Source organism: Manis javanica, chromosome 11 (assembly GCF_040802235.1).
Source record: "Manis javanica isolate MJ-LG chromosome 11, MJ_LKY, whole genome shotgun sequence".
Classification (NCBI taxonomy): domain Eukaryota; kingdom Metazoa; phylum Chordata; class Mammalia; order Pholidota; family Manidae; genus Manis; species Manis javanica.
The window spans coordinates 92491091-92503504 of record NC_133166.1 but is presented as its reverse complement, the minus strand read 5'-3'; the positions used below and the strand labels follow the sequence as shown (position 1 = coordinate 92503504).

At 45.1% G+C, this 12414-nt stretch overlaps 1 protein-coding gene across 1 annotated transcript in view; it reads left to right on the top strand.

The window, feature by feature from the left end:
* Positions 1–11837, top strand: part of NIBAN1 (niban apoptosis regulator 1) — a 127582-nt gene extending 115745 nt beyond the window's left edge. Inside the window, exons 11-14 of the mRNA XM_037009906.2 lie at positions 7–117; positions 1907–2014; positions 5702–5813; positions 7493–11837. Of these exons, the coding sequence (XP_036865801.2) occupies positions 7–117; positions 1907–2014; positions 5702–5813; positions 7493–8637 (1476 nt within the window). The 3' untranslated portion in view covers positions 8638–11837. The remainder of the gene's footprint in view (positions 1–6; positions 118–1906; positions 2015–5701; positions 5814–7492) is intronic.
* The last annotated feature ends 577 nt before the right edge of the window (positions 11838–12414 follow it).

The window sequence follows — 12414 nt, the reverse complement described above, 5'->3', positions numbered from 1 at the left end:
GTCTAGCTGATGGAGAACGCGGTGTTCACTTTGGAGCAGTTGCTGTCGCCTCATCTCCAAGGAGAGGCCTCCAAAACCGCAGTGGCCATTGAGAAGGTGAAGCTCCGAGTCTTAAAGGTAAAACCGTTTCCTCGTTTGTGGCATGCATGAGACAAGAATGTGACCCCGTTTCTTCTCTTAGGTGGAAAATACCAAGTCAGTCACTCTCTCTTCTTTCACCTTGTCTTCATCTCCCCGCCCCGGGGGAGCCGCTTGTCCCCCAGCACGACTTTCAGGCCTGTTCTGCCACCTAGTGGCTGCTTGAGGGACCACAGGTCCTTAACATGGTCCACCAGCTTGCTTTCACAGCAATTGGACTCGTTAATTTGCAGCCCACTATAAGCCAAGCACTGTGTTAGGTATTGTATGGAATGTAAAAATAGACAAGGCACAACCTCTTTCTTCAAAGAGTTTATTTACATTATAGTAAAATTCATATAGATTGGCCAACATTCTTTAGAAAAATTTAAATCTCATGGCAAAGGAAACAATACTTGAAGCAAAAGACACCTGCCATATGAAATTGTTTTGATTTTTTTAATGTGCTTAAGACTTAAGTACATATCAAAGTGGTTTTAATAATAGAAGCTTGTACATATATGGTATATTTCTAAAGCTTATTTTGAAACTTATCCTTTTTCATTTGATACTCATGAAAAGCCTGTGAGATAATGAGATAATTGGAATATGTCCCCTTTGCAGTGATGAGTAAATTAAGAGCTAACATAATTTACATAAGCTCAACAGGCTGTCAGTGCTGAGCCTAGAGCTAAAACTATCCTAAAACCTAATCCACTCATTTTTTAACCTCCTACTTCCCCTACCAGCGCTTTGGAGCAGAAGATGAAAGTTCCACAGAGCCTAGGAGGTGGTCCCTGAATTTCAGACTTGATGTCTTACAAACAGGAGAAAACTCTAGCAACAAAACCATTGTATTTAAAAGTAGTATTTAACATGGTAACAGCAATAATATGGAACTTGCCATTGAGAAAGAAAAGAGAGTATGAATGCCCATATCACCTCCAGCGTCAGGACACTTTATACCTCTCGGGACAGTCCATTTCTTCTCTGGACTCTTTCAGCTGCAAGAATATGCTTTCTAATGTTAAGCCCAAGTTCTCACCTTGGGTAATTCTAGTTCTACCCTCTTTGTTCATATCCTTCTTCCACATTTTCAACTTCCTTCGGTAGTTTGAAAAGAGCTATAATTCTGCCTCATGGTACTGTCTCCTTTATAAATGCTTCATCTCTTTAATCATGCTTTATTTGGCCTGACCATTCTGCTCACATGCCTATAAATGTGCCCCAGTTTATCTGAGATCCCCTTAAAGTGACACCTAAAACCAAACTCCAGTCTCTAGGTTTGGGTGCTCCATGCAGAACAGAGGGAAGCATCATCTTTCTTGTTCTAGATATTAAACTTCTTTGGTAAACATGCCATGTGTTGAGGGAGCCAGGAGCCAGGCTCTCACTTCTCTTGTGGAAATCATTACAACCCACTAATCCTACTTTCAGTGAGTAGAGTGACTGAAGTAAGTGATCATGCCTCCTGTGGGCACACGCAGGACAGGGGTGAGGAAGTACACAACCACCTCCCGGTTCTACACGACTCAAAAGTTGCTGTTCAGATCTTGCCTCAGTTTCTATATCTCTGTGTGTGTTGGGGGTTGAGGGGGTAGGATGAGTTATTGTGAGATGTAACATCTGCCTAACTGCATTAAAAGATCCGTGAGACCTTGGGCACACCAGGAGGGACCTCAGTAGTTAGGAGAGGGAAATGGAGTGAGTGCCTGAGCTTTAGTTTAAGCAGAAGTGGACAGATTGCAGTGTTGCTATTTAGCACATGTTTCTATCTCTGTGTTGACAGCAATATGACTATGACAGCAGCACCACCCGGAAGAGGATATTTCAAGAGGCCCTGGTTCAGATCACACTTCCCACTGTGCAGAAGGCACTGGCGTCCACGTGCAAACCCGTAAGGGGATGGTTATTCCAGAGAGCCTACTCTGACTGTCTGTGAAGTGCAGTCAAGTTCCTTTGCCGTGATGTGCTTGCTAGACCAGGGAGGGGTTAGCAAACTTTTTCTGTAAATGGTCAGAAAGTAAAATTTTAGGCTCCACAGGGCATACTATGTCTGTTGCAACTACTCAGCTCTGCTATGGTGGTACAAAAGCAGTCACAGACAGTAATACATTAGCAAACGGGCACGTCTGTGTTCCAGTAAAACTTTATGTACAAAGACAAGCAGGTAGACTAGACAAAATTTCAAAAGATAATGATCTGGTTTTTGGCCAAGCTCAGGGTTGCCATAGAACACCTGAGAATACCAGGTGTCCCTCACTGTATGATGCGTAGGTCCAACACGCCTCCTTCTGAAATTTAACCACTACATCCAAGAAAGACCTTACATTTAACAAGATTATCAAAGAGTATTTGTTCAATCCAGTAAGTCAATTAATTAGTGAAGTCAATGAAACTGAAACCATTTAAAGCTGCTGTGAACACCAGGCACCAGTGAAGCCATCATTAGGAAGGTGTGACTTAGTCTGAGAGCAGAGTAATGGGCACACTGACAGTGGAGGCTGGTTCAAGGCTCAGGTTCGAGTCCTGGCTCCTCCATATATCCAGTCTGGGGCCTCGAGCAAGTCATTTCCTCTTTCTTGGACTAGATTCCACTTTCTAGAAAAGGGATGCAATATATTTTGTAATGTCTTTCTTAAGACTGAGGAGACTAGGGTGAGCCAATTAACATTTCATGAGTGCCTACCATATGCCAGGTACTACGTTAAACACTCTGTGTGGATCATCTCAGTAATTCTCCCGACACCTCTGTAAAGTGTAACTATTTATATCCTCATGTCCAAGTGAGGAAACCTAGGAGATTAAGTAATGGACCCGCTGTGGGTGGCCACCATTGCCTGCTCCCAACTCACTCTCACCAAATGCATGGCACGTGCTCAGTAAATGGTATAAATTGCTACTGTTACTACTTGTACATTTCAGGAATGATCATGAGCCTGGGCATTTCCAAGGCCTGCCCCCTCTTGGAGCAAATGATAAAGAGCTTTTCAGAATTTAAAAAGGGCTTTTTGGCAGCTTAGAGAGTCTCCAAACATTGGAATACTAAAATCCTTTGCATAAGTTATTTTAGTGTGGAAATTTCTTTGGTCATTTTTAGATTCTGTAAATGCTGTTTTTCTTCAGCCTCGTTGGCATGTCTAGTACCTGGCATTTACTTCTGGGGTGTATTTATTTCATAGAAAAGGGTTTGATCGAGTCAAGGGAGGACAGAATCTGTCGATACGATGGTCCCTTGGCGTGATGTGGACAGAAAAGCTCAGCCACCCCCGAAGGAAGGTTCAGGTCACCTCTGGATGTGTCCACAGGCAGGCGTTCTGCTCAGGGTGGTTTTCTTTTTCTATCTCAAAGGCAGTTTGGGCCCTTGGCGCCACCTCCCCTGAGAAGAAGGGAAAGGTAAAGAAAGTTTCCCTTCTCGTCTGTTCCCCTCTTTTTAAGCATCAGTTGTACCCAAGCTGTAAAAGGCTCTTGTGATTTTTAATCAGGAGAGACTGGTTTCGAAAGGGACTGACACTCAGAGTTTTCAGTAATGAAGGATATTGTTTCCGTGTCAGGAGATTCTTAAATATCTGGAGTTACACAATGGATAAATAAGGGGATTATCTCCGTCATAGAAGTCTTTATTTTACTAAGGTGTGTTGCCCATGGTTCTTTCAATCACAGCTTCCCTGACCTGTGCTACTCAATCCAAGCTGCACATCAGAATTGCCTGGGGAGCTTTTAAAAAAATTCTGATTCCCCAAGACCCACCCTCAGGAGTTCTAGTTTCAGGGCTCCAGGGAATTAAACATATGTCACAGTTCGATCAGTCCCTGTACAAGACCTGATTTATAAATCCGGACATGTCACAACAGCATGAGCATCCCCAGAAATTACTCCTTTCCACACAATTATTTAGTTGGTTGAAATTTTAAAGGTCTACTTATTTATCAGCAAACACGTATTAAAAATATGTATCCCATCTGATCCAGGCACTGTGCCAGGCCAATGTCCCTGCTGTCCCAGATTCACGGCCTAGGGGCAGCAGATCGCATCCAGTATGCTCCTTGATGAGCACAGCAGTAGCCTTATGGGGAAGAGCAATGGTTTGGGCTCTGAGGAGGGTGCCCAGCTCTGCTTACGGGTCAGAGAGGACTTGCTGGAGTCATGTTGGCACCCAGTCCTGAGGGAGAAACAACAGTCAGGGGAGTAAGGAGAGGAAGACCACTTAGGGAGATTAAAGGGTATTGCAGACATGAGCCTGGGCCCCTCATTTTGCAGAGGAAGAGAGTGTGTCAGTTCTGTCTCACAGACTCTCTGGGGTCATGGAGGCTCATGTCCCTCCGGTCCTTTGGCTTTGCTCCGGCGTGGGTATAAAGGGACCCCACTATTGCCTGCTGTGATCTGGTTCAGGGCTACAGAGCCCCGAGTCCTAGTACTGAGAGTTGTCTGAATGTGGTGGCTTCTGACCCTCTAGGCAAAAGGCATCAAATCCCACTGCTCAGTCCCTGGCTCTCTACGAGCCAGGTATGGGGGACCCTCCTTGAGCACCCTCGGGTACAAAGATGACTCAGCTAATCACTAGGATATGATTTGGTACATTTTAATTCCTGTCCTGCCCTCATGCTGATAACAGGCAAGCCTATTGGAAACCCCTGGAAAGCAGGAAGGGTGGAGGGATTTTACATTGTGCCTTGGTTGTCTTAAAGGGAAATCAGTGAGTGCCAGGACCAGCAGGGGGGAAAGAGGAGAATGTGCCTGAAGAGTCCTGGACAAGGGATGCTCCGCACCTGAAAAGGGGTCCCATTCTAATAGTCAGACATACAGCTAGTCTAGGACCCAGCAACCTCACACACAGGTATAGACTCAAAATCCTTAAATCCATAAAAGTAATGCACAGGAATGTTCATAGCACTTATATTCATAACAGTCTAAAATGGAAAAACCAGGAGTATGTATAAACAACTTTATTTTATCCACATAATGAATGCCTTTTATCAATAAAAAGGAATGAGCTATGTGGATGAATCTCAAGAACAAATACAAAATACAAATGTATGATTCAATTTATATTAAGTTCAAGAACCAGAAAAACGGATCTGTTGTGATAGATATCAAATCAGTGCTTATTATCTCTTGGGAAGTTGTAGACAAAAAAGCGATGGGGAGCTGGAAATAGTCTCTGTCTTGATCTGGGTTATGGTTACATGATATATTTATATGTTTAAAACCATTTGAGCTGTACTTTTAAAATGTAGGGGTTTTACTGTATGTAACTTATACCTTGGTAAAGTACTGTTGATATTTTAAAAAAAAGAAAAATATTTTGGTTATAATAAAAAAATTTAATAAAGGAGAGCCCCAGACCCACAGACCAAGGTGTGAGATGGTCGGAATCTCTGGTATCTGTCTCCTAAGGTCCACAGAGCATGTGCCCAGTACAAGGAATGGTGCCTGGGTGGAGGGAAGAGAATGACTAACGGCTAAGCACTCCTTACTCCAAGGAGGGCATCAGGATGGGGTCAGCCTTTCCATATCCCCTCTGTGAACTGACATCTCATGCCTTGTCTTCTTTATCTTTATCTTCTTCTCTCTCACTCTCCAGGAGCTTCAGAAATACGAGCAGTTCATCTTCGCAGATCACACCAATATGATCCATGTTGAAAATGTCTATGAGGAAATTCTGCATCAGATCCTCCTTGATGAGACTCTGAAAGGTAAGAAAGGTCCGCCTGGTGCCGGAGGGAACTCTACACCGAGGGAAGCATGCCTGGGATGGGACCCAGCTAGGCCAGCTAGGTTTTCTCCACAGGTGTGAAAGGGGAGCAGGAGAGTGACCTTGGTGTGTTGAGGACACCGAGAGAAAAGGGGAAGAGAGGGAGGGATTTCACCTTGACCGGGCAGCCATGACTTGGCACACACTGTTTCGGCCCATTTGATATTATTTCTCTTTCCATACAAAGAACTCTGGGAGATGGGAATTTTAGGCTTCATTTTTCAGGTGGGAAAACTGAGGTTTAGAGAGATTAAACCTGGAGTGTGTCATGTTTGAGACAGCAAAGAAATGCAGGGCTCTTCATATCTGCACGCTCACAACCCCTCCCAGAGCTGGGAGCAGGTGATTCTGGGAGCAGGGCCTGCCAGCTGCGCCCGCAGCACATTCCTCGCCTGCTCTCGCTGGACAGAGCAGACACAGTGTGATGACACAGTACTCTGTGTCTCGTTAGCACTCCGGCACCCACTGTCCTGTGGAATCTGGCCTTGCCTGGGACAGGAGTCTGGCTTGGAAACCTTTGATAGAAATATGCTGGAGAGGGCCATCCCTAAAACCATAAGCCTGAAACATATTGGGTCTCCCTGGGGTAGGGGTTGAATATCACAAAAAAACACTCCACAAAGACTGGCCAAGCGTGAGCCCAGTCTTGGAGTAGCCCAGGTCACAGTAGCTAATCCAATGAGATAAGGAATGTGAAGATGTTAGCATGGTGTCTGCACCTCAGAGAGAGGGCCTAAGGCCATGCCAGTCCACCACGGTGCCTTTGGGCAAAATAAAAGAGGCTCCCTCTCTCCATATACATGACTGTTCTCTGTAAAACAGCCACAGCAGAGTGATACCGAGTAGGACTCTGCTGCCTGTTGCTGGAAGATGATTCAGCTGAATGCACAGAGCTACCTGGTCTCTGGTGTGAACGGCACCCCACTGGGTGTGATATCTTGGGGCATAAACAACCTGCACAGCCATAAGTGGAGGCCTGTGGCCAAGAATGTCAGTTGCTGTCCTTACTATTGTTTTTACTCTTCTCATGGTCTCTAAGACTGAGCTGGTTGTCCATGGGTTTTTAATTTTGGACACTATAAGTCAATGGCATTCTCTACAGGCTCAGCACTGAGTACCCGTTCACATTCAGGACTGAACTATGAGAAAAGCAGGGAAATACTGCCTTCTAAGGCCTGCTGCTGCCCTGGAGGAGTTTCAGATGAGGTAGACAAACAGAAACCACAATTTTAGTAGTTAATTAAATGTGATGAGAGCCTCCATGAGTGATACAGATAATACTGTTAGATTGTGAGGTCCTTTTACCATATTTCATACATCTTTGGATTCTCAAAGCATGTCCCATAGTTCATACCCAGTAAATGTTCACTATTTGAATAAATGAGTGGAGGAATGAATGAATGAACACTACAGAGGTCTGGAGTTTAGAATAAGTTTGCTGGCTTTGGTCACCCGGGAGGGCTACCTGGAAGAGGGTGGCTATGAACTGGAACTTGAAATTGAGAAATTAGGATAGCCAGAAAAGCGAAGATAAGACTTTGGCTTCTGGAAAAAAGCAGAAAATCCATTTGGGCCAGGGCAGAATGTTAATGGCATGCTTTGTTTTCTGGTGTCTCCCAGTGATAAAGGAAGCTGCTATCCTGAAAAAACACAATTTATTTGAAGACAACGTGGCCTTGCCCAGTGAAAGCGTTTCCAGCTTAACGGATCTAAAAACCCCTGCAGGGTCAAACCAGGCCAGCCCTGCCCGGAGAGCCTCAGCCGTTCTACCAGGCGCTCTGGACACTGAGATCCCGAGTAACGAAGTGTTCCAGGAGTCAGAGGAAAGCAGGCAGCCTGGGGTCCCTGGTCCACCGGCCAAAGGAGAAGGCCTTTCTTTCCTTGCACCCAGCCCTCCCCCAGGTGGGGATGGGCAGGTGATCATTTCGAGCATGGATGACCCCATTGTGAATCACGTGGCTGCAGAGGCCACGGCAGGAGCCCCGGGCACACTGTCGTCGCAGCTGGAGGCTGGAGGGACTCCCGAGGGTGAAAGGCCCCCTGGCGAAATGCCAGAGCCCAGCTCCTCCACCTCTGGCTCCTTGAAGGAGATCAGAAATTTGTTGACGGTGACCCTTGAAGTACCAGTGGAGTCCTCTGCCCTTGAGATTGAAAAAGATACAAATAAGGAGATCCCTGTTGCCCAAGAAATTGGAAAAGAAGAGGAAATGGCCCAGATCTACACAAAAGCCAATCAAGAAGCTGCCTGCAGTCAAGACAACTATGAAGAAAATGAAGTCAGTGAGAAGGAGGCCGGTTCTCCCTCTCCGGAGGCCGAGGCTGGCGGGGTGGAGTCAGGGGCATCTCTGGAGGCTCAGCTGGCCTGTGGAGTGCTCGCAGAGAGCACCGGAGGCCCGGGCCCCACAGAGGAGAAAGCAGAGGCCGGGGAGCCCTCTGACAGGGAGCTTGCAGGTCAGGCATCCAGCCCAGAAGCCCATGGAGAAGGGGCTGAGCGCCCTGTAGAGGGTGAGGCTGTGCCACAAGATTGCACCTCAAGTTCTGACCCTATCTACTCCAATGAGAGTCAGGTCTCTGTGGAAGAAGCAGTGGCAGAAGGGAACCCCAGCCCGGCCCAGGCTGCTGCCGGCGGGGGTGCCGAGGAGTTTAAGGCTGCCCACGTTCACGGGTGTGAGTGGGTGGTCGAGAACGCTCCAAACACCGATGTCCTAGATGCACAGAAAGAGGATGCTAGTGAGAGCGCCCCAGAGCAGCCCTCAGAGGAGTGAGCGACAATCTGGCAAAACAGACTCAGACAAAGGGTTATGATTATGGGTACGCTTAGGGGGTCGCATGAGAGTTGTTTCCCAAAAAAGAAAGGTATTAGGTATTTCCTTAATTTGTGTAACGAAAGCAGAGGAAAATTCGGCCGCGAGCACCGAGGCAAATCTTTGTGGAACTGAATTGTTCTACCACGAATTACTGCTTTAGCATTTTAGTAGGATTTACAAAGGTAATGGTGTGTTTGGGTGTCCGAGGGAGGGAACGGTGTCACAATGAAGACCAAGAAAGCAGTAGGAGCACGGTTTTTAATATATTCTGCACATTTTCTTCTAATGCACTTTAAGGATTTTTAGTTTTTTTGTAAGAATGCAAACATATAGTGTAAACCCAGCCTCACCATCTACTGTACCAACATCACCATCTCTTAAGGACTCAGCATTCACCCACAGTCAGGCTGTAAGAAAGGGTAGGTGGTGCTCACCTGTTACCTGTGCTGTGTGCAGCCCCCCAGAGCCTGAGAGATTATGCCTCAGAGATCCCAGGGGAAGAGAGCAGAAATGGAGGAAGGTTGTGGTCTACGGGACTGTCTGAGCCTGTTGCTAATTCTATCAACCTCTTTTTAATTAATCTTGTTGATTCTTATTAATGCATCACCTTTTGGGAAAATCAAGATGAGGCAAGAAAATTTCCTTGGCATGTTTCAGCCTGGAAGCATTCCAGATTAGCCTTAGACCCGGCAGAGAAAGCTTCGCTGAATCACGGAGGGTAAAGCCCGCCAAGTAAACAAATATTATGGAACCGACTCCTCTGTGCCACATGCTTTGTTAGGCATTGTGTCAAAAAAGAAAAGATAAGGTACTTTGTCTAGTATGTTAAAAAGCCCAGGAGAATTTAATCTAAAAGGAAAAAAAATGCCAATTTTCAAACCATGACGGCTTTCTGTCTTTCCATTGAAACAGTCCTGGCCCCTTCCCAGAAGGGAATAAAGTAAGTGAATAAAATGAAGGAAAAAAAAGAAAAAGGAGGAAGGAAAGAAAAGGGAGAGAGAGAGAAAGAGCAAAGCCAGGATGTGTAACCCCAAGGTCCAAAGATATCATCACCCAAATTGGAAATCGTTTGTTCCGTCATCATTCAGCAGGTAAACTGACCCTATCATGTCCCAGGCGCGGGAGATACTTTGGAGGAAAAATGCTGCTCCTTCTTCCCAGAACTTACATTTTCATGGAAATCGACACCAATACATCTTCTAAATGTTTTATGACCTACAATGGTTAACGTTAAACAGCTTATTGTCCTAAAGCTTGTTTTGATCAGATGAACAAGTTTATATCAGTTCTGTAAAGAAAGTGTCCTGCAGTTTAACTATTTAACCATGAATTAAAGTACCTCTCTCTTCTCCTTCCCATGAAGAATCTCTCAGATTTCCATGTAAAAATGATGAAAAAGAATCAGTATGAGGATACTCTCTCACATTGAATTGTTTCAACTCTTCTTAGTGTTTAGGCCCTCACATCTCTGAAGGACCTCCTTACAGGTTAGGAAGGTAGAGGCCACCTGCCACCAACCCCCCCCACCCCAACCCGCCCCCACGCCTCGTCCCTGCAGTAGTCCCTCGTTGCATACTCACATTAGCACACAATATTAAAATGATGTTTACTTCCTGAGTCTTCCAGGACAGATACTAGGCTTTAGTCCTAGTTTGTGCTTCCTGCCAGAAACAAAGCCTTAAATAAGGGTTCCCTGTCTTCTCCAGTCGCTTTCAAACTCCTAGCACCTAGCATGGGAAATTACCTGTGGCCAGCTGCTCAGGAAATGTGAGAACTGAGTGTGCCACACGCTGTAACTGGGGCTACTTGGGGCTTGCTGTCAGGCAGGGAGATGCTTTTATTTGGGCTTCTACCTATAGGGAGTCTTGCCTTAAATCAAGTCCAGAGTCCAAACAACAGACAGTCAGATAGTCAGATGCGCTGCCCAGCAATGCCAGGAGCCACAGGAGCAGCGCCCAGCCCCACCAAGGACTGCCTTTCTCTCCCAGAAAATCGTAGCAAGCAAGGCAGTCCCGGGCCAGGCTGAGCCCTAGCTCCCTAGCTTCCTGCCTTTGCTCATCTCAGGTCTTCTTGAGGCCTCCAAAGCTAAGAGATTTTTCCAGAGTACATTTTCAGTGCACTGGATGGATGAACATCAAGGGAAGGTGCACTAAGTGGACGGGTGTACTTAAAACAAAGAAGTTTTCTATACATATTTCTCAGAAGTTCACTAGACAAGGTGGGATGATTGTTCCGCTTGGAGATGGAACAGGAGACTTAAGTGCATTAGAAATATTCCTTATTCATTTAACTTGGTGAATGGAGTAACTTCATACCATGGATTTGTCTTGCTTTTATTACACTTACATGTGTGGTTTCCGTGGTTTCCAGCTTGGAGCAAGGTTATTGTGATTTAAATCAGAAACATGAAAAGCCTCTGCCTACTGCTCTGGGGATTGCTCCTCAAGGCAAATACATTAGAAATGCATAAAATCTCAAGACATGGTATTTGGCAAAATTTCCACTACATTAAACTAGTTATGTTGCTATTGGCATTTCACAAAGAAAGAATTTTTTCCTTGAAAAAAATTAGCATGGCATTTTTTTTCCTCTGCAGCTTAGAGCAGAGACAGTAGTGCCTTGCATTATGCAGAGTTAACACTCTGAATTTTCAAGAAAAGTCTCTTGGAGAACACTAGGATAAGATTCCAGGTTTTGTCCAGAAGCTTTATAAAAAGGCTGAGCGTGAAGAACCGCAGGTCTTTAGGCCCAACCTACATTTTACTTCAAAGATGTTCAAATCTGGTTTTGTAACCCTCCCAATCGGAGCCAGTGATTTCAAAGGGATTCACAATTCTTCAGAAAGATGATTTTATTTCTTTATAAAAAGTGCTAAATGATATGTGCTTCATAGCAATGTTAATATGGGGAAGGGAAGGACACCACTGACTAAGACAATAATAGAGTTTCACTAGGTAAAAACGTTGGCTACATGTGCCTTCTTTACCATTCACAGATGGGGTTTGGGGATTTGCCTTCTGAAGTCTGTAACTTCAAGAAAAAAATCTACACTGCGGATTGATATTTCTGGTCACTATACAAAGCAAATAAAACACTTTGTAACCACATATTAACTCTGCCAAGTGCCTATATTCCAATAAAATTTTCATCCTTGAAAAGGTGTCCAGATATCCTATTTATTTGGAATGGGGCTGGTTTCATCTTTTGAGCGAGTGTCATTCCTGAACTGGGAGAAACAGCACTTCGAGATGAAAAGGTGAGTGGCTGTTGCTCTATATCGAACCTTCTAAGCCTGCTCTTTATTTCTTCCCTCTTTTTATTTCTTCTCCATCATGAACTAAAATCCAAAATCCAACTGCCTAAAGAGAGATACCCTGAAGAAAATTTTTATCAGGATCCCATCACGCCAGCCCCTACACAGTCTTTCCAGGAATCTTGAGTCCCTTGTGGATGCTGGCCTAGACCTGCAGACACAGTTGTGTTTTTCTGCCTCTGGTCTCTACACAAAGGAGTATGCATATGGTGAGGCAATTCCAAGTGGAATGTTGGGGTAGGAAAGTGGGTTTATGTCATGAGGAATTCCTACGAGATACTGAGTTGATTTTGACTATAGGGGTAGTCTCTCCTGGAAATACCTCAAACCACAACCCCTTCTCTGCTTGCTGCCTGGATCACATTGGGGGCAGCTTTTCTGTACATTGGTTTGAGAAACGTAAGTGGGGAAAAAGAAAGGTA